The sequence below is a fragment of the Poromitra crassiceps genome (genome assembly GCF_964638095.1).
Source record: "Poromitra crassiceps genome assembly, chromosome: 6".
In the NCBI taxonomy this organism is placed as follows: Eukaryota; Metazoa; Chordata; class Actinopteri; order Beryciformes; family Melamphaidae; genus Poromitra; species Poromitra crassiceps.
This window is the reverse complement of record NC_139627.1, coordinates 17,053,922-17,076,793: the sequence shown is the minus strand read 5'-3', so window position 1 is coordinate 17,076,793 and position 22,872 is coordinate 17,053,922. Positions and strand designations below refer to the sequence as shown.

At 43.5% G+C, this 22,872-nt stretch overlaps 2 protein-coding genes across 3 annotated transcripts; one reads left to right on the top strand and one right to left on the bottom strand.

Annotated features, from left to right (window-relative positions):
• Positions 1-1,012: 1,012 nt before the first annotated feature.
• LOC310778851 (creatine kinase S-type, mitochondrial-like) lies at positions 1,013-10,322 on the top strand (the record flags this gene model as incomplete). Of its 2 annotated transcripts, none has more annotated exons than XM_083639296.1 (9): positions 1,013-1,161; positions 3,723-3,921; positions 4,321-4,416; positions 4,855-5,076; positions 5,963-6,048; positions 8,835-8,958; positions 9,253-9,387; positions 9,907-10,032; positions 10,206-10,322. In XM_083639296.1, the coding sequence occupies 9 exons, from the start codon at positions 1,013-1,015 to the stop codon at positions 10,320-10,322; spliced, it is 1,254 nt and encodes a 417-aa protein (XP_083495422.1). The 2 variants fall into 2 exon arrangements, with proteins under 2 accessions (XP_083495422.1, XP_083495421.1); XM_083639295.1 differs by having other exon boundaries at positions 4,807-5,076.
• A 6,229-nt stretch (positions 10,323-16,551) lies between these two features.
• LOC310778853 (ubiquitin-conjugating enzyme E2 L3-like) lies at positions 16,552-22,356 on the bottom strand. Its single transcript, XM_083639299.1, has 4 exons — positions 22,312-22,356; positions 20,452-20,547; positions 20,145-20,331; positions 16,552-17,100 (listed from the first exon to the last, which is right to left on the bottom strand). Exons 1-4 carry the CDS (start codon positions 22,336-22,338, stop codon positions 16,946-16,948), a joined length of 465 nt encoding a protein of 154 aa, XP_083495425.1. The 5' UTR covers positions 22,339-22,356; the 3' UTR covers positions 16,552-16,945.
• Between the last annotated feature and the right edge of the window lie 516 nt (positions 22,357-22,872).

Here is a 22,872-nt window from a genome sequence, read left to right as displayed (position 1 = left end):
CTGGCAGCACAGCGTCCATCCAGTGACCTATAAATAATATCGCCTTTGACGAAAATCACTAAAGAGACAGTCCCAACCTCCCAAGATCGAAGAAAATAAAGCCCGTCTGCTGTATTAATTTAAACTGCTCCTCAAACCTTTCACAAGTGTAATCGATTTTCTTTTGAGTTATGGCTTTCTAAAGCTGACACTGAACTAGACCAAGTCTTTTGAGTTATGGCTTTCTAAAGCTGACACTGAACTAGACCAAGTCTTTTGAGTTATGGATTTCTAAAGCTGACCCTGAACTAGACCAAGTCTTTTGAGTTATGGCTTTCTAAAGCTGACACTGAACTAGACCAAGATCCAAACCTGAAGTGACTGACACACTTTGACCATGCAGTGTGTCGGAGGCTGACCGGCGCCGGTTCAGCTCTGGCCTGGATTAAGGAGGGTGATGAAGTCGTCACAGCTTCCTTCTATATTAAGACAGACTAAACACCCCTAAGCTCAGTCTATAAGACACAGTCAAGGACGAGCCACCCAGTCTGTCACCTTCACACAGTTCAATGATGTTTGTTTGTTTTCTATGCTGGGATTTAGCCTGAGCGTATGCATTTTCTCAAGTCAAAGAGTCCCACGCATGAAGTCACTATTCTGCGGGAGACGGTGTGATAATGCTAAGAGGCTATTCTCTCAGAATAGCTAGCATCTGCCACTGCCCGTCCGACTATAAGCTTGTTACTGTACAGTGTACATGAGCAGTGTGGGTGGGTGTGGAGAAGGGTCAAAGTGCATGGATGAGGTCTATTAGAGAAGGACCCAACGTCACGTACTTGACTGGAAAGCGGAGGAAGTGTTTGCACAAAATGTAGTATAGGCTTATTACTATGCAAATATGTGCTGTAGCAGATTCTTTGATGTGGCTATCCTAAGTGTATTTGATTCAAGACACCCAGCAACATGGACAAAACCTACGTCATTATTTGCCGTTGTCTTTCTCTCCAGTTCAAGAACTACGCAACCGGTGAAGATGGCGAGCACTTTCGCACGTCTGATTTCTCGCCGCAACACGGCCGTGCTATTGGCCGGCTTGGGTGCGGGCACCATGGCAACCGGCTTCTTGTTGAGTGAGAATGGCACTCTGGCCGCCGAGGCCAAGAAGAAGCTCTATCCTCCCAGGTAAACTTTAAACTCCACAGACACATGTCGGTGAATACCACACAGGAAGTCAGTGAACCACACAGGAAGTCAGTGAACCACACAGGAAGTCAGTGAACCACACAGGAAGTCAGTGAACCACACAGGAAGTCAGTGAACCACACAGGAAGTCAGTGAACCAAACAGGAAGTAGGAAGTCAGTGAACCACACAGGAAGTCAGTGAACCACACAGGAAGTCAGTGAACCAAACAGGAAGTAGGAAGTCAGTGAACCACACAGGAAGTCAGTGAACCAAACAGGTTCCTCTTTTCAGGAGCTACACTGATGAGGTGGACCTGTTCATCCTGGTACCTCTCTTAACACATAATATACCTTGATAAGTTAGTGAATAGGCCAAACTCAAACTGATGTTTTCTGACTGAATGACTTTTTGTCTTTTCAAAATGGAAGCTATTGAGTGACGACCCTACCTAGACTCAGTTCTCAGTCTCTGTCCGCGTCGCTCAACTAGAGAATTTTCTCCCAGCTTTCGCTTTCAGGGGTACGGTGGCGCAGTCGGTAGCGCTGTCGCCTCACAGTTAGAAGGTCCTGAGTTCGATTCTCACCTGGGACACTGTGAGCGCTGTGGTTGTGTTCCCCCCCATATCTTCAGTGCCTACTGCCCAGGTGGGTTATCTCGTCGTAAGGGCCTTTCTCTCTGTGTGGAGTTTGCATGTTCTCCCCGTACCCCCCAGGGGGTTCCTCCGTATATAACCCCCCCACTAAAAACATGCAGAAGATCAGATCGTCGTCGTCATCCGACCAGTGACGACAACATCCGAAGTTGGTCCCCGGGCGCTGTACGAGAAAGCGACCACTGCTCCTGGCCTGCCCCTCGGAGGAAAGGACATGCCTGGATGGGTTAAATGCAGAGGACACTTTTCACCGGCCACCGTCAGCATGAGTGTGTTGTGGCCGCATGCATGTATTGTGGTGTTCGTGTGACAATAAAAGACGGGCTTGTCCGTTACGAGAGTTTTTTTTTTCAAACTTTGTGGAAACAATTTGAGAGTTTAAAAAACGGCGTAGAAGAAGTCTTTAGGGCGGCCAATGTAGAAGGAATCTCTTGAGCTGCTGCAGCCCCCCCCCCCCCACATAGGGAGGTTGGTGCTCTCAGAATAGGACAATATAAGCCTAGTGAAAAACAGGTTTTGACTCTGGAGAAGACGGCGTGCGTTGAAATGTTAGTCTTTGCACCTTATTAAATAATTTGCCAGTGGGGCATCTGATGCCCTGCCTACCAACACGAGGGTCGCAGGTTCGCGTCCCCGTGTTACCTCCGGCTTGGTCGGGCGTCCTTACAGGCACGATTGGCTGTGTCTGTGGGTGGGAAGCCGGATTAGGGGTATGTGTCCTGGTCGCTGCACTAGCGCCTCCTCTGGTCGGTCAGGGCACCTGATCGGGGGCGGAAGGGGATTGGTGGGAATAGCGTGATCCTCCCACGTGCGCATGTGTCGGAGGAAGCATGGTGCTAGTCTACGGCTCTCCCCAGATCGGCAGAGAGGGTGGAGCAGCAACGCGGGGCAGCAGGGGGAAATTGGCCAAATACAATTGGGGAGAAGAAAATAAAAAATAAAATAGTTTGCCAGTGAATGGTGTGCTCCAGTCTCCTCCTTGGTTTCAGTCACTGAGACGTGGCCCATTGAACTGTTATTCTTTAGGGTGTCTCTTCATGCAGAAGGGGGCGGTGACATGCAGAAGTCTTGTGCATGTAAATGTATAAAATTGATTCAAATAATGTAACGTTGCCATTCAAACTACTTTTTTTAATGGCGTTTGTTTCCAAATTGTCCATTTGCCGAGACTACATCCCTACAGACACGAGGCAGGCTGCTCCTGAACGCTTAGTTAATGTGCTTTGAAGTGAAAATGGCCTACAAGAAATGTACAGTATAGCATCAATAAACACATTGTATTATTGTGTCATATTCACAATGTGAATATGAGATTGATGTTGCCCTGGGAAAATGGTGAACCTGATTGCTTCAGCAGGCTGTGTGAAGTAGAGAAAGTGTGAAAGGGCACGAGCTCACTGGAAAGACCGGTGACATCAATGACACAATATCACTAACCCTCTCAGGTTTCATCAGTGCTACTCAGTGTCTCTCTCTCGCTCTCTCGCTCTCTCTCTCTCTCTCTCTCTCTCTCTCTCACACACACATTTTTCAGTTTTTTCAGTTTTTTAATATTTCATCCATTTCGAGTATGTGTCCAGACTCAAAATGGATACCTAAAATGTGTTAACCAGCAATGTTTCTTAAAGAATCAACAGCATATCCTGAAATTTAAGGTTAAAAAATATTTACAAAATCAGTTGGAACACCAATAACGGTTTATATGTAATAAGATTCCAGACAACTGGTGGGGAGGCATCACAATCAGATTTAGATACTTGTGGAAAAACATATTAGTCGTAATAAAAACTTGTTTTTAAGAAAATAAGACTGTACAGTCAAAGTTTGTTTTACACTGTAAAATAATGGTCAATACAGTTTTAGATCACAACAATCTCCACCCCCCCCCCCCCCCCCCACCCCCGCAGCTCTGACTTCCCCGACCTGAGGAAACACAACAACTGCATGGCGGCTGCTCTCACTCCAGCCATTTACGCCAAACTGAGGGACAATGTCACTCCCAACAACTGGACCCTGGACCAGTGCATCCAGACCGGGGTGGACAACCCCGGACACCCCTTCATCAAGACAGTGGGCGCTGTGGCCGGCGATGAGGAGAGTTACGAGGTAAGCAAGCCAATAGGCCATAGCTTCCAAAATATCCATCTGTAGTCCATTCAGGTTTGAAGGGACAGTTCAAAAATCTAATCAAAAATATGTAATTTTCCTCTTACCTGTAGTGCTATGTACTATTTATCCATCTAGATCGTTTTGGTGTGATTTGCAGTTTTGGAGATATCAGCCGTAGAGATGTCTGCCTTCTCTCGAATAGATACAGTTGCCAATAAAAGGTTACTTCTATTTAGGGCAGTGGGGCGTTTCCCCCACACTGACCAGCGACCACGTGTCTAAGACGAGACATCGCCTGAATGTATACAATGGAACTGGGTGGCACTTGGCTTGTGGTACTCTAAGTGCAACAAAAATACATTTGAAACTCATTTTGAAACTCTCCGCTCCCTCCAGGTGTTCGCTGACCTCTTTGACCCAATCATCAAAGACAGGCACAACGGATACGACCCCAAAGTCATGACACACCCCACTGACCTGGACGCCTCCAAGGTGCTTCATTTACACCATAACTCCACATCCATCATCTATCATCCATCCAATATCTATCATCCATCCATCATCTAGCATCCATCCATCTACATTGTTCAAAGCAAAACAGACACACAGTATAGAGACATTGAACTTTGTTACAAACATTAATTCATGAAAGAGTATAAGGAATAAGCCTATGGGATGTTAAAGAGAATAAGGAATAGGCCTATGGGATGTTAAAGAGAATAAGGAATAGGCCTATGGGATGTTGTTGCATTAACAACTCGCTCACAAATGAATAATTAATGAAACCCAGGGATGGCAGAGAAAGCATGCTCCAGTGAAACATGGACATGGACGAGACAAACACGTCCATCCATACACATTTACCCATTCCTGCATCTAAAGACTATTTATCTTTCCTTCTCGTCCATCTTCTCCCTTTTCTACCTCCAGCTCACACATGGCATTTTTGATGAGAAGTACGTCTTGTCGTCCCGCGTGCGGACCGGCCGCAGCATCCGCGGGCTGAGCCTGCCCCCGGCCTGCTCGCGGGCGGAGCGGCGCGAGGTGGAGCGCGTGGCGGTGACCGCCCTGGCCGGCCTGAAGGGAGACCTGGCCGGACGCTACTACAGCCTGGGAGACATGACGGAGCAGGAGCAGCAGCAGCTCATCGACGTGAGTCACTGACCAGCCATTCACTGTCACATTTGAGTTTCAGCTCAGGCGGGTTTCACAGAAACACAGTTCTGTCCTAGCAGTCGGGTCAGTCCTGTTCTACTGTACTAGCAAACACTGCAACAGGAAGTGAGCTGGGGTTCAATTTAGAATGTTAATAATAATTTGCAATGATCATTTGCAATGATCTTTAGTAGATCAATTATTATTTTCCTGAAAATGAACATTATTGGTAGAGTAGGTTTTCCATTCAATGCTTTCAATTACTCCTTTCAAAATGATGAAAACTTGTGGACATATAAGTGAAAGATCAATGAGAAAGAATACATGTCTCCATTGACTAATTAATTACACTTCAAGGATTTTGTGATTTGCAGCATTCATTTCCGCATCAATCATTTCGGATAACCTTGAAGATACAATCAGCGATTTAGTAGATCTTGTAGATATTGGGTATATATTTACATGTAGGCCTATATTCATTATGTAAAAATGTGTTAAAAAGAGTATCTCAAAATATATGCATATTTGCAAACATTACAGATGTAGGCTACAACCTCAAAGTATGCAACTCATTTACAACTTCTAACATTAAGTTGGCACAGACAGTAAATTGCACAGTGAATAATCTTAATAAATAAATAAATAAATAAATAAATAAATAAAGGGGCTCAAAGTGGTCAAACATTCACAGTGAACTTTCACTGAAAGTTAGGCCATCATCATCATAACTAAAAGGGCGCAAGTGGGCTCTGCGATTTTTGGCGAGCCTAGGAATCAGCTAGTATTTTGAAATAGGCAAACTGTTTGACACTGGACCATCAGAGTAGTGTAGTTTCACTCTCACTGACCTTTCCCCTCTGACCCATTCATTCACGCTGCTAAGGAGCACTTCCTGTTTGACAAGCCTGTCTCTCCATTGTTGACATGTGCCTTCATGGCCCGTGACTGGCCTGATGCCAGGGGGATCTGGTAAGGTCCATCTCACCCCACATCCCAAACCATGTTTTTATTCTTTGACAGAACAAACTGTGTGATGTTTACCCTGCCCCACCACAGTACTATCTCTCTGTGTGATGTTTACCTGCCCCACCACAGTACTATCTCTGTGTGATGTTTACCTGCCCCACCACAGTACTATCTCTGTGTGATGTTTACCTGCCCCACCACAGTACTATCTCTGTGTGTGATGTTTACCTGCCCACCACAGTACTATCTCTGTGTGTGATGTTTACCTGCCCCACCACAGTACTATCTCTGTGTGTGATGTTTACCTGCCCCACCACAGTACTATCTCTGTGTGTGATGTTTACCCTGCCCCACCACAGTACTATCTCTGTGTGATGTTTACCTGCCCCACCACAGTACTATCTCTGTGTGTGATGTTTACCTGCCCCACCACAGTACTATCTCTGTGTGATGTTTACCCTGCCCCACCACAGTACTATCTCTGTGTGATGTTTACCTGCCCCACCACAGTACTATCTCTGTGTGTGATGTTTACCTGCCCCACCACAGTACTATCTCTGTGTGATGTTTACCTGCCCCACCACAGTACTATCTCTGTGTGATGTTTACCTGCCCCACCACAGTACTATCTCTGTGTGATGTTTACCTGCCCACCACAGTACTATCTCTGTGTGATGTTTACCTGCCCCACCACAGTACTATCTCTGTGTGATGTTTACCTGCCCCACCACAGTACTATCTCTGTGTGATGTTTACCTGCCCACCACAGTACTATCTCTGTGTGATGTTTACCTGCCCCACCACAGTACTATCTCTGTGTGTGATGTTTACCTGCCCACCACAGTACTATCTCTGTGTGATGTTTACCTGCCCCACCACAGTACTATCTCTGTGTGATGTTTACCTGCCCCACCACAGTACTATCTCTGTGTGTGATGTTTACCTGCCCCACCACAGTACTATCTCTGTGTGTGATGTTTACCTGCCCCACCACAGTACTATCTCTGTGTGATGTTTACCTGCCCCACCACAGTACTATCTCTGTGTGTGATGTTTACCTGCCCCACCACAGTACTATCTCTGTGTGTGATGTTTACCCTGCCCCACCACAGTACTATCTCTGTGTGTGATGTTTACCTGCCCCACCACAGTACTATCTCTGTGTGTGATGTTTACCTGCCCCACCACAGTACTATCTCTGTGTGTGATGTTTACCTGCCCACCACAGTACTATCTCTGTGTGTGATGTTTACCTGCCCCACCACAGTACTATCTCTGTGTGATGTTTACCTGCCCCACCACAGTACTATCTCTGTGTGTGATGTTTACCTGCCCCACCACAGTACTATCTCTGTGTGTGATGTTTACCTGCCCCACCACAGTACTATCTCTGTGTGTGATGTTTACCTGCCCCACCACAGTACTATCTCTGTGTGTGATGTTTACCTGCCCCACCACAGTACTATCTCTGTGTCTGATGTTTACCCTGCCCCACCACAGTACTATCTCTGTGTGTGATGTTTACCTGCCCCACCACAGTACTATCTCTGTGTGTGATGTTTACCCTGCCCCACCACAGTACTATCTCTGTGTGTGATGTTTACCTGCCCCACCACAGTACTATCTCTGTGTGTGATGTTTACCCTGCCCCACCACAGTACTATCTCTGTGTGATGTTTACCCTGCCCCACCACAGTACTATCTCTGTGTGATGTTTACCCTGCCCCACCACAGTACTATCTCTGTGTGTGATGTTTACCTGCCCCACCACAGTACTATCTCTGTGTCTGATGTTTACCTGCCCCACCACAGTACTATCTCTGTGTGATGTTTACCCTGCCCCACCACAGTACTATCTCTGTGAAGTGCTTTCTGAGCCTTCCCTTGTCTTATTGTTGAATCTTCTCCACCAAGACAAGTCCCTTTTCACAGCAGTTTTGAGGTGGTAAATCAGAAAGTAAAGCAGGTGTAACCAATAACATTAATGAGGGCCTTGGCACTGGAACACCTAAATGGAATGGATCCATCATTAATGGTAATGGTTACACCCGCTGTACTTCCTGCTTTACCCCCCCCCCCCAAAAACGGTTGCTGTGAAAGGGGTCTATAGTGTCCTCACCAAATGACTGATAGGTAACTCATCCTTCTTCTTCCCCTTTGACCTTTCATCTTTCCTCTTTTCACTTCCCTTTAACCCTCCCACCCACCAATAGGACCACTTCCTGTTTGACAAGCCTGTCTCTCCATTGTTGACATGTGCATTTATGGCCAGAGACTGGCCAGACGCCAGGGGCCTCTGGTACGCTCTGTTCTGTCCCGGCTCTGCCTGCCTGCACGTCCGACCATGTGACCGTTAACACTCTGGTGTCTCTAACTGCCACACGCACGCACGCACACACACACACACACACACACACGCGCGCGCGCGCGCACACACACGCACGCACGCACGCACGCACGCACACACACACACACACACACACACACACACACACACACACACACACACGGTTTCCATATATCCCTGAGTGATGTGTTATTTGTATCTGTTGCCTGTTGCTCCTTTTTATTTTGTTTTCTGTGTTCTCATATTGTCAGCGTCTTTGGGTCATTGAAAAGCGCTATATAAAAGAAATGAATTATTATTATTATTATTATTATTATTATTATTATTATTATTATTATATAATATTATAATTCTAATAACCAATGTTTGACCTTGAGAAGTCGAATAGCAATGTTTGACCTTGAGAAGACTATATGTGGTTCATCTAGTCGGTTATCCTCAGGCACAACAATGAGAAGACCTTCCTGATCTGGATTAATGAGGAGGACCACACCAGAGTCATCTCTATGGAGAAGGGAGGCAACATGAAACGAGTGTTCGAGACATTCTGCAGAGGACTCATACAGGTAGAGTGGACAAAATGGAAAGAACGGAAATGGAGATTTTAATCTGACAAGATAAAAAAATTCTGGGGCCAACAACAATGAATACGGTACTTATTTTCTTTTATTTTTCATGAACATCTGCACAAAATGTTGTTATGGGCACTTTCAATCTAAAAATATTGGTGTTCATTCAAAAAGTCATATCAGTCGAGCCCTAGCACACATCTGAGATCATGCATCTTGTCATGTGATGTGTCGTACTCCAGGTGGAGATCTGAGATCATGAATCTTGTCATGTGATGTCTCGTACTCCAGGTGGAGAAACTGATCCAGGAGAGGGGCTGGGAATTCATGTGGAACGAGCGTCTGGGCTACATCCTCACCTGCCCCTCCAACCTGGGGACAGGCCTCAGGGCGGGGGTGCACGTGCGCCTGCCCAATCTCAGCAAGGTGAGCCCCCCCCCCACTCACTCACGCACAGAATGCAGGACACATCCACTCTCATACCGCATTCATGACAACTCGGATCGCCGGAGGTTTCATCTCAGAGCGTCCACCCCTGGCATATTTGCGTTCACGCTGCAGTTCCCTGTCGGAGGGAAAACACTGGGAAAGACCAAGGAGGGTTCTGGGAAGTGGAGGCGGTAATGCTACATTTTGGATGAGATGTGTGGATATGACGTCAACTCGGACGAAGCGGAGCTCTGAATGATACCCGAATTTCCGAACTGTAATTCCGGCCTGGAGGACGACCGTTCAATTCACTTTTTACAGGTCGGAACCCATTTTTTCCGGTGGTCCGAGTTGTCTTGAACGGGGTATCACACTCAGAAGCAAACCATTCAATAGTTACAACTCATTTCTCTGGCCTTTTGCAGGAATTACCCACAACATGACAACGCTAACAACATAAATGACATGTTCTGTCTGTCTGTCTGTCTGTTGGATAAATCCCTGAATTCACTCTAGGACAAGCGTTTCCCCCAAATCCTGGAAAACCTACGGCTGCAAAAACGAGGCACAGGCGGAGTGGACACAGCCGCTACTGGAGACACTTTTGACATTTCCAACAATGACCGTCTGGGCAAATCTGAGGTATGGATCAATCACTCATCCTTGCCTGTCAGAATTTGTGCTTGATTTGTAAATGCTGACCAATTTCTTTGTTCATGACAACATCAAAACGTGGTTTACCTTGGTGGTGGCCATTAATGAGGAACTACTTCTAACCAAACACTTTAAATGATCATCAACCTGTCTGTGTGTAGGTGGAGCTGGTTCAGGTGGTGGTTGATGGAGTGAACTACCTGATTGAGTGCGAGAAGAAGCTCGAGAGGGGCCAGGACATCAAAGTGCCAGCGCCCATTAATCAGTTCAGCAAGTGAGAGAGGACAGCTCTCTCCTCTCCTCTCCTCTCCCAGCTCCACCCATCCCAAACTGGCTCTGACCACAAGATACCAGCAGAGAAACGTCCTCCTCCTGAGGTGGAAGATGTTTCTTTATCCTTCCAATAAAAACTGCAACTCCGTAGCCTAGCCTAATCTTAGTCATGATCTGTGGTTAGGGGCAAATTCTACCTCAAGCTAAGGTCTTAACTGTATCCCTAACTTCAATAAAACCAACATTTAAACATTTAGATTTGTTTTTATGCTTGCTTTTGTGCCTGTATTTTCTTTCCATTTCTTTCATTTCACGTGAATCTGTCATTTTTCACAAAAGCCACTTTGCTCAAACAATCTGTAATCACTCACAGAACACGTCATAAGGCAACATCCACTCACGAGTGCAGTGGAATGTTGGTATTATTGACTGACTGGCTCTTGACAAAATCTTATTCAGAAGGCTTATTTCCCTGATATTCCACTTGCGGTCCGGGTGCCGAGTGGCCCCCCGACCATTTTCGAATTCACCACGAAAACTAACGTTTGACTGAGCTCCAGCTGAATTTTCAAATATCGCCACCTACTCGCTACCCAGGCACTTATGTACTTAACTAACTTAACCTAACCTAACTATCCTGTGTGCACAGTGTCTACCTTTTTGGAGAGATCCTTTATTGATTCGTTTGGGAAGAGGCTTTACTCTGAACATATTTGAGAACTGAACTGAATTGAACAGACTGAATTTCTAACTTCTGTTGTTTGTTTTCATTGTACCTCCAATACACTTGATTTATATTGGACTTCCCTGTGTTCACGTTATTGCTTTGATTATGTGTTGGCATTCTGCTTGGCAGAGATGGGAAAAGTACACACTTACCAAGTACAGTTAATTGTGTAAAAAAGAGTCTGGTAAAAGTAGAAGTACTGATTCAACTTAATTACTCAAGTAAAAGTACAGGCTCTGAAATGTACTCAAATATAAAAGTAAAAAGTATTTTCTGTGCAAGGTGAATAAACTTGTGTCATATTAATATAATTCAAATACTATTTAACTTAAAAGATCCCTTCAAAACATATTTTAAGATGCATAAAGACTATACTTTGACTAATAAATTGTGTACGTTTTTTCTCCCACAAATAAGGTGCACATAATGTGTGAAAGCTGATCCACTTTTGTGGTCGTGGGTTTGAGCCTCGGTCAGTTTTGAATGGCGACAGCCAGAGGAAAGAGTGATTTAAAGCCCTGAGAAAACCTCCTTCAAGAACCCTGATCTGGTGGCACAGAGAGTTGGCTTGCTACCCCGCAGGCCTCAGTCACTTTTGTGGTCGTGGGTTTGAGCCTCGGTCAGTTTTGAATGGCAAAAGCCAGAGGAAAGACACAAAAGCACCCAGAGAAGAGTTGTGAGTGTGAAGGGAAGCTGGCAGTGTTGGGGAAGCTACCAACTACTTCACCATGGAAGTAGTTGAAACTACAGCAAAGCTACCCTGCGAGAAATGTAGTTTAGGAAACTACAAGCTACGCAGAAAAAGTAGTTCAAACTACTTTGTAAAATAAAGCATTAAATTGACAATGTACATGTGTGATATATGAAATGAAATATAACAACCTACAAAATATGCCTCTCAATTGAGTTTATTGACACCCAATACATTTTTGTTATTGCAAACAAATCTGGGTTCTTCTGGGTTTTGTTTTATCAGATAATAAACAGTAAAGACTTGACTAGGATCGGTATATATATATATATATATATGTGTATTTGAATAAAAGTGGAAATAGGCGCAACAATATTCTTTTAGTTTTACACTTCTAATTAATTAGAACCTAACCCTAATCCTAAACTATACTGCAAAGGAGGGTTCCTACAGTGGGTTTTGAACCGTGGTCTATCAGAACTGAGACAACTGCATTCACCACTCAGCCACACAGACAGACAGCTCAGGCTTACACATCCATGACACACAGACAGAGGCAGAGGAAACAAATAATTTTATAAATATTTGTATTAATTAAATAACATTTGTAAAAACCCGCGTATTTGTGCTTTTCTGAATACCGGGTTTGGCTCCACCCCTAGTTCAAACCTAGCCTAGGTAAACCCAGCCCCCACGTGACCTGCTCTCTCAGTTCCCAGTCACTAGTGACTGAGAACAGGTCTGAGAGCAGGTCACGTGGGGGATGGGTTTACCCAGGCTAGTTCAAACATAGGTTGTTGGAGGATTCTGATTGACTGTTCAATACAGTAATTATTAATTAACACCAGAAGGTGTCCCCTGGTGGCACACTGAGTTGAGTGTGTAGTTTACTATGTAAGCCTCAGTCCTCTCTCTATCTGTCTCTCTTTGTCTCTCTTTCTCTCTCTCCCACACCTCTGTGTCCTCTTGCAATACCTCTGTCAATAAGCATAACATGTCTGAAATTAAAAAAACATAAAGGAAGAGCTCTTATGTTTGTTTTTTACCATTACACTTTTTCAGAGACTTTATGACCCCCCCTACACAAGCACACACACACACACACACACACACACACACACACACACACACACACACACACACACACACACACACACACACACACACACACACACACACACACACACACCAGCTTTATGTTGATTGACAGCTGAAATGTAACATTTTAAAAACCAGACAGGTCAAACTTTTTACAGCGGGACTTTGGCCTAACTCTGTTCTCTCTCTCTCACACACTCTCTGTCACTGTCACTCATTCAAAGGAAAGCCAGGCTTCCTTCAGGTACCGTCAGGATATTCAGCTTGGGGTAGTGGTGGTGGTTGCTTAAACCTACATACAGTACATTCAGCTTGTGGTGTGTAGCCTAGCATGTAAGTTCAGTCCTCCCACAGTAACCCTGCTACAAATCCAGCGTGCAGGATTATGTTGCATGTTCTTCTCTCTTCCTCTCCAGCTTTATGTTGATCGACAGCTGAAATGTAACATTTTTTAAACCAGACAGGTCAAACTTTTTACAGCGGGATTTTGGCTGAACGCTGTTCTCTCTCTCTCTCACTCTCTCTTAAGGTCTCTCACTCACATGAAAGTGAGGCTTCCTTCAGGGTCATCGGTACATTCAGCTTGGTGGTGGTGGTTGCTTAAACCTGTGCTAAAACTGTGGTGTCACTCCACAATTACTCTCTTTAGACTTTAGTGTGTCGCAATAGTCTACTGGAAATTTCTTGGACCCAGTAATGTTGTTTCTTAATGAACTTTTATGATTGAAATGTCATATTTATGCCTAGTGGATGAAATTCAACTTGGTTGCTAAGAGTTGAATGTTGGGCAATTTGAGTAATTACCATAATGAGATAATTCATCGCCAAAACTGGAAATTAGCATGAATTATAATATAATTCATGCTCATTTCCAAATTCCAAATAGTTAGGCTGAAACCAGGAAATTGTTATACTGTATGGTTGCTTTTAATCCATTTAGAACGGTGATCTAGAGTCTAAATTGTTGTTTGGAATTCCAGAGATTAATCTCTTGCCATAACCGAGTCTACTTAACTATTTCTAAATTGACTAAAATAAAATATAAATATACAGTAGCCTTTTCCAGATTTTGACCTATAGCCATGCAGGCACTTCAAAAGTCATACAGAGAGAAATACAGCATCGGTGGCAGTGCCTTTGTGGTTCACTGTGTATGTCAGCTGCCTTCAGAGGGAAAGGTTGTGAGTTCTTAACCTGGGATGTGCACAGACTGAACTTTCATCTGTGTTTTTTCAGGCAGCAAAGTTATTTGTATTTGAATAAAAGTGGAAATAGGTATAATCTTCTTTTAGTTTTTATTACACTTCTAATTAATTCAATGATATTAAAGCTAGGAGTAAAGAGCTGGTGTTAAAGACAGGGCAGTGTTGCTATACGTCTCCTCCATAGGGAATCGTACCAATAGTCCACCGGTCCGGTAGCACCACAGACACAGCGACTCATCCTGCTGAGCTATGAACTGTTTGGGGTTCACTTTCTGAATTCTACATAGCCTACTGTGTTCACACTGACAACAACACAGCATAAAGAGTGAGATAGGTTGGAATTGAACGAGTGAGCAGCCTAATCACAGCCTGGTAACTGTTCGGGTGTGGCTGGTTTGACTGAGGCTAAGGGCTTTTAGACACTTAACAAAAACCTTTTCCTAGTGGCAAATAAATAAGAAGTTACCCTGTTCCAGCAGTCAAACCACCTGGCCTAATGGTGTTTGATTTTGGATCAGAAAACTGAGGCTTTGAGTCCCTTTGTGGTAAACTTTCTACTTCAGCAATTCCAGAAGTTTCTTTTAGAGCAGCAGGCATTATAACTGTGATTGGTAGTAGTTGTCCGTTTCTAACCACATGTAATCTGTTGACATGCATTTGAACTAAGTTTTGATAAACAGATGGGAAAAGTACACATTCTTTTTACTCTCTGCCGATTTTCAACCAGCTTTGTATCATTAGAACATCAGTATATCAGAAAACTGTAAACAGGTTTGAAGTTGTTCATTTAAGTTGACAGTTATTGAGAGCTGATTTGAGTAAAGTTGTGGACCAGTGATGTCATTTGTGCATGAATGACATTACTGGTCCACAACTAACTCAAATCAACTCTCAATAACTGTAAGTACAGTACAGTTACTTGTACAAAAGAAGTATTTCCACCGGCTGTTTCTGTGCAACGCTAATAGAAACTCACGTCATATTAATATAATTCAAAGACTATTGAACTTAAATGATACCCTCCAAGATGTATAAAGACTCTACTTTCAATAATAATTTGTGTGATATGGTTTTTCCACAAAAAAGGTGCACATAATGTGTAAAAGCTGGGGAAGCTGTCCATAATCACTTAAAATAGAGCTCTCGTCAAATTGACAGAAAGAAACAAGCCAGATGAATGAGTCTTCAGAAACCATTAGCCCAGGCATCTTAAAAGCTCTGTGACTTGTACTGGAGCTGCTTACTCCAGCACTGCCCCTAAATCAGTTAATTTAGTAGAGCAGTGGGTCACACTGTCCACTAGTGGAGCAAGCACGAAACTGCAATTAGGTGTTTATTATCATTTACAGCCGAGGTTGCCATTTGCCTTTTCTACTTCTGCAAAGCAGGGACTGAACAGCTTTGTGATAACTTACACACATTTAGTGGGTTAAGAGAGTAACGATATGCAATTCAAGAGTAGGGATAAACTCATAGAAATTGCTATGGAATATTGTGCAGCTTTTGGTCTGATATCGTGGGGCTCTTCATCTCATGGTTTTTGCATAAATGGGGCAAAACTTGACGATCATTTAGCATAAAGTTCAGAGCTTTTGGAAAAATGGCAAAGATGACTGCAGATGAAACGCTCCAGCTGTCTCTATAAACACAGAAACACTTCTAAGTGCGGTTTGCTTTGGTAAAAAGAATAAACTAAAAAGATACGTTGACACGTTTCACAACCGTTTCAGAGGTTATTTCAACTAAATAATTAAAATGTGAGAAAAATTTCTCATCTAATATTACACCTGTCCACACAAGACATATTGAGCAAATGATATTTGTTTATTTAGAAAGATATTTGGGAGAACAGAGTTTTATAAAAACAAAACAATCCTTGGCTCAGGTCTACTCTGATTGATGGTTTTGTGAATGAAAAGCAGTGTTTTGTGTCAAACATCTTATCATGAAAAGGGGTTATTTTGATTGTGCAGTTCACCTTGGGGCAATGAGTTGTCTCCAGCAGATAACCAATACCTACTGATACATTAACAATGAAATATGTATTTGTCAAAGAATAACTCACTGAAACCAGAGACAGAAGTTAGGATAAAAGTTCCCCATTCAAACCTATGCGACTCAAACAGCATAACAAATAATGGTATCTCCATGAGCATTGATGGTATGCATTTTAGTATGCGGCCAACAGCTTTACTGGCAAGCCTAAGAGAAGTGAATCGATTTGACTCATAAAGACCTATTTCCTAGAATACAAAAACAGGAAAACAGGAAACATCAACGTCGCATTTTCAGAAATGTCTCTTTGCAGTTTCTTTTACATCTGAAACTTTGCATCGCTAACCAACTTTAGATGTCAGGACTGCAAAGGCTACTTCCACAGAGTAAAGTGCAACTTAAAGGAAAAATAAAACAATGGAATATAAAGGTGAGACAATAGATATAGATATAAACAATAGTATTATATACTGTGCATTTCAATCACTTTCAAAAACATCTGGGAATCTGTAAACAGACCTGCATAAGCAAATGATTCCTTTGTGAAAACATTCAGCACTCAACTAAAGCAGAACAGTATTTTTTTTTTTTCCTTTTCAGTTTTTTCAGTTTCATTTACAAGAAGCCATGGTTTTCTAATAAAGGAATCAATAGAAAGATAGTAACAACCTAAAAGCTGACACCTAGAGGCAAGAGCCTGCCTATTCACCAAAAAGTCCCGCTTTTATGGCAAAGTGAAACAGAAACCGTGCAGTGCTAGAATGGCGGTGCGCACGAGCGGGGCGCCTCCGGTGGTTTGGAGTAAGAGCAGAGAGAGAGAGAGAGAGAGAGAGAGAGAGAGAGAGAGAGAGAGTCAGGGACAGCCCTTTGAATAGAGGCCAGACACAAGCGACAAGTCTCAGTGTCGTGCTCTCAGTCCACGGGTCGCTTCTCGCCGTGTTTCTTTGTAAACTCCTCGGCGTTCTTCAGGAACTTCTTGCGGTCTTTGGAGTATTCCTCTGCGAGGTCGGCCCTCAGCGGATGCTCGGGCTGAGGACTGTTCACCAGAGCGATGAGAGACTGGATCACTAGAGGGGAGAGGCGGCAAAAAAGATAGGCGGTTTAATTTCGGGAGCTTCCTAATGACTAATTTCCCCCATCGGTTAAACAATTTTTTTTATATAAAATAAATAAATAATAATAATCAGAAAACAGCCAAAATCGAGCATACTTTAAGGTTAAGATTTTATGTTAAAATGTCAGATTTTTGTGTATTTAAGAGCCATTTGAAACCGTTAATTACGCTGTTCAATAACAAAATCGTGGGTGGCACTTTGCACTGTGTATTACATTGTACATTACAAAACATTATACAGGCTCAAAGTCCATTCAGTTTCGGAAGCCTTTGCCTTCAACAAAGTTGAATGGAAGCATGGCGGCGTGCAGAAACCCTCCCCATGGTGAACATTTGCCATTTTCATTTTTTGACATTTCCGTGAAAACAAGTCTTTCCCCTATAACTTTTTGAATGACTTGTGATAGCTCTCTCAGATCAAAAGTTATGAGTATTTTAATCTGTTATGTGTCTAAAAGTAAAACGCGATTTTCTACAATGGCATTCCACCAAAACCATAAAAATAAATAAACACTTTCCCCTTTGTTTTATGACAAACTAAGCCAGGGGTGTCAAACATGCGGCCCGGGGGCCAGATCCGGCGCCCCAAAGGGTCCAATCCGGCCCAAAGGATGACTTTGCAAAGTGTGAAAATTGCACTGAGAAGTCCTTCAATCCAATTTGATGCACTTGTGAGGGCTAAGAGGTAGCAGGTTTCAGGAGCAAGTTAAATATTAAGTTGCTTATTCATGTTTTCTGTATTACTCACTAAATGGTCAGCTATTTTCATTACCTTTGCTTGACTATAGAGAATTGCACAGTTGTCATCAATTGTAATCAGGGGTGTAGTGATAAATACAGAGGTGGGTAAACTATCCAAGGTGAGTAGTTTATCCACCTTGTTTGCCCTCATTGATTGATACAGTTGATCTGAAAATAGGTGAGTAAACTATCTGCCTCATTTTAAAGGGATGGGAAAATTGCATTTACTTGCGTTTACCCTCCACTACACCCCTGATTGTAATGCACAGTACAGACAGTAGATTTGATCATGTGCTTGATGGTAGCTGAGATAACCCTGTGGAGGTTTTGTCATGTATAGCTTATTATTGATTATTGATTTTCATTGTCTGGCCCACCTGACACCAAATTGGGTTCCATGTGGCCCGTGGACTAAAATGAGTTTGACACCCCTGAACTAAGCAGTCACGCACATCCAACAAAATAAAGCAAGCGCAGGAACCAAAAACCATATACAAAGAAAAAAAGTCTGCACACTGTAGCTCCTGTTATCTCATGTATTTAACCTTCCACAAACGTGAGGTTTCGAACGACTGCTCTTCTTCAGACATGTCCGATGTTAACGTTGCCTTTCATTCGCTAAAAAGTGCGAAGATGACTCGGTGGTGCCGTGGCGGTGACCGCAGCGATTTTGTTTCTGCATGTTCTGCAGACAGGGTGAGAATCTTTTATCAACTAAAGTTTCCCTCAGCATGCTTTCTTTTTTGTTAAGATTATTTGTGGGGCATTTTGCCTTTATTGATGGGGCAGTGGGCAGACAGGGGGGGTGGGGAGGTGGTAAAGGTACCACGGGTCGGATTGGAACTAGGGATGGGCGCGAGTACTCGGGTACTCGAGCACTCGTTCATAACGTCAGTATTCGAGTAACGTTTCTGCTGTTCGGGTACTCGCCCCCCCCCCCTTTAAAAATGGTCTAAGATCTACGCACGCATCGTCATGTGGATCTGGCAGCATGAACTGCACGGGCGTCAAGTCAGCCAGAATGTACAAGTACGTCATCCGCTTTGTTGCTTTCAAAATAAAACGCTTATTGTAACGTAACCTTATTTATTTTGAGTAATGCTTTACAGCCACAGTTTCACGCCATATAACATCACGACGAGTATTTTGATACAAGGTTTGCTGCTTCATTCGTTGAAATACTTTTTCTCCTCCAACGTGCATCAATAAGCTATTTACTTTTGTTTAAGTAACAATATTTTGAAAGTTTTAACCGGAAGTTTTCCAGCTCATCCCGAAAATGGTGGCTGGAGATTCTCCCGAATGAGACGCACGCTTCTTCATAGCGCATGCCCGATAAAACTCATTCAAAACGTTGCACTAGTTTACTGACTACACTGTTGTTTCCCATAACGTTAGCCACAAGAAATGTGGAGAAAGAATCACTTTTTGGGAGACAATCGCTTCATGGTGATCACTATTCAGCTGCAGCTGTAACGTTAATCACACTGGTCAGTTTTCACTTTTTGGCAGAACACCGGACCTTGTAATCCGTGGATTTACGTTAATGTAACAGTGATCATAAAGTAAAATGGAGGATACTGGACAATAACCTGACATTGCTGGACAATGGACATGGAAATGCCTTCGCTTGTTTCACAACGTGTCTGCTCCAAAGCGCTAATGCCATCCATCCAACCATCGGAGATAGGCTACTGTCTGAGGTAGGCTTTAGATGTTAGCTTAGCGTCACCCAATATCAGTCAGTTCCTCTCCTGACAAAAAATGCTCCAGGTAGCGCTTTTTCCATGCAAAAATGCAAACGTAATGTGTGAACAGCCCCCCACACAGCAGATTACCCCTGCTCAGTCATTACCATAGTAATCACACAGACCCCCCCCCCCTCCCCCCGCACGAGTGCTCGAGCACTCGTTCATAACAGAAGGAGAGTACTCGAGTATTTAAATTGCTTAAAATGCCCATCCCTAATTGGAACCCGGGAACCTGCGCGCCTGTCTGGATCCGGGTGACTGTTGCTAACTTTGATTGAGGTTGATGCTGGACATTAATTGACGTTACCCCGAGTCTTTCAAAGCGCGGTAATCAAACCGATACTTTTCCATCAGCCTTAAAAACACCATCTGAAAATGTAATGCCCACAGCAAATTTAGGCCTACTGTAAAAGGAGCGCAAACTGATTCTAGGTGGGTTTATCCAGGATAAAGCTGAGTGCAGGGACACAGTGGAGGATAATGCTACACTCAGTCTGGCTCGTACCTTGGTTAGTTTTGGTGGCAGGTTTCCAGTTCTCTGCACTGATCACAGGCAGGCACACCTGGCCCTTCTCGTCAATGTTGGGGTGGTAGATCTTTGTCTTGAAAGCGATCTTGGGCGGCTTGAAGGGATACTCCGGAGGGAATATGATCTCAATGCGGAAAGCGCCTTTGTCATATGGAGGATTGTCCTTGTAGAAAAGAAACAGCGGGGAAAGAAACGGGGTGGAATGTAACATGATGTAACACATTGCATTCAGATACAATTCCAACCAAAGAATGATGAGTCATCTACAGCATTCATTACTTACAGGAACAATGAGCCCTTGCCAGTTCAAAATATTTGAGTCATCCACTTGAATGTTGCGGAATAATTTCATCCCAGATTGGCGGATTTCATCCAGTTCCTGCAACAACAAAAATGTATATATGATCCTGTAGTAGTGATCCCTGTCTACTACACACTTCTTAATAATAGGTGTGGTCACAGTCAAATTGGCCAATCATTTGCCAGTGCTGAATGCTGATTTCATAAATTACAGACTACAGAGTAGGCAGTTGAGTTACAACAGTTATATCTGTGCTGTTTGCTAATAACAGGGGCGGCTTTAGCTCCGGAGGTAGAGCGGGTCGGCCAATGACGCAAGGGTTGGCGGCTCGATCCCCGCTCCCTCCCAGCTGCTGTCGCTGTGTCCTTGGGCAAGACACCTAACCCTCCTTGCTCCCGATGGTGTGTAGGCACCCTGCGTGGCAGCCTGCCGCCATTGGTGTATGAATGGGTGAATGTAGACTATCTACTGATTGTAAAGCGCTTTGGATAAAAGCGCTATATAAATGCAGACCATTTACCATAATAACAGGATAAGCCTGTGTGGACACTCTTCTACTTCCCGTCCACTGACAACGAGATTTAGCTGACATGGAAAATGTGTCAGAAGACAGGTGAACACATGACAGCAGGTATGTCACTATCAGGTGGGAACTTCCCATCACAGAAGCCATCTGTCTGTGGACAGATTTTGCGAAGCACAACAGCCTCAAAACCACGCAAGATGCAGTCATGAACCTTTACAGGTGTGTGTTTGACATCAAAATAAAGGCCGAGTTCAAAAAATGGACGTGATCCGAGCAAGGGGCCTTCCCCCCACGTTACGCCCCTGGCCCACATTCGTTGGGCATCGCGGCTAGTGTGATCCTATCGCAAGGTGGACTCTAGCACAAGTTAAAGGGCCTATTTAAAAGATAATAATATGATAATGCACATTCACACTCATTATCTTAGCTAAATACACTCACAATTTAGCGACGCTTTGTATTTACAAGTCCATAAAATAAAATGCCAAGAGTGTGTTTTTGAATGAATGAATAATCCACTAAACCGGACTGACAGCCATACTGTAAAGTGCTTTGTGTGATTATTATTATTAACCTTGACGAAGTTAGGTAGCGTTAGGTTTTGATACGAACACTAGAGCTCTGGGTCTAAGGCTGATGTTTGGTTGAGCTGAAGTCTGTCAGAATATGACTTTGGGCTAGAAAGGCACCACAGCTGTTGATGTAAAACATCTGTCTTTAGTGTATTTTGAAGTCAGCCGTGCCATACCTAGAACTCCTGTTAATGTAATGTTATAACGCTCCCAATCAATGTAACGTTATAACATAACATTAGCTGTTGGTGTGGCACGACTAACTTCAAAATCAGTGTTGTTCTGGGTTTGCAGGTCTCCCGTGAAACGATTATGCAGAAGCTAATTTCATTAATTACTTCCTCGTCTCTCTTCCTGGTCCGGAAGGTGATTTAGCGTTAAATCAAAGGATCAGCTTGCGAACTTCACGCTAGCTTGGTTCACGACGGGACCTGTTGGAGAACCGCTGCCTTCAAAGAAAAACGTAGCTAGGTGTCCGGGTTTTTTTGTCCGGTTTATTTCTAATAGTTTTCTGTGACTGCCGAATGACGTCAGAGTCCGTGTCCAGGCTATTGTCGGTAACGTAGTTAACACGAACCACACGGCCAATCGGCGGACTTTAGCTAAATTAAATACCGTTTTACTTCATAGGAGGACTGTAAACAGGCCCGCTCGGGTCAACAAAGGTTTGATTAAGTTGACATGTCGTTACAGATCTTATTAACTCCGGGTAAATGTTGTTATTTCAATGATCATGGAATTTACCTTGAGCAGCCTCCGGTTCGCCGCCATTCTGAAAAACAGTCTTTCTTCTTCGTCTTGTTCTTCTTCTTCTTCGTTCTTTCCGGCAGACAGGCGACGTCAGCGCAGTGCTTCCCTCCTCTGGACAGACTGGAGACTTTCCTCAATCTTCATTGGAAAACATTCAAATGTCCAGACGTGCTCAGTTCACACTAAGTAAAATAATAAAATAATAAAACCCTATATAAAATCATACAAATCAACAATAAAATAAAGAAAAAATAAGTCATATTAATTAACCTTATTGGTAATACAGAATTTATAGTCTGCAATCAGTAACCTGCAAATGTCACAAAAAAGTTTTTGCTGAGTATTTTTTCTTCTTTCGTAGAATGTATTACGAATTATTGTTGCATTTAGGATTCAATTCATGTCAGTACCATTTATCATCAATGCTTCTTGAAATTGAAGTCCAGACTTGACATTTGAGCCAAATGTGGTGAAATTCCGTCAAGGCCTTCCTGAGAACGAGCTAGAAAATGGCGTTCGTGAGGTCACAGTGACAAATTTTCACATTCACAGTGA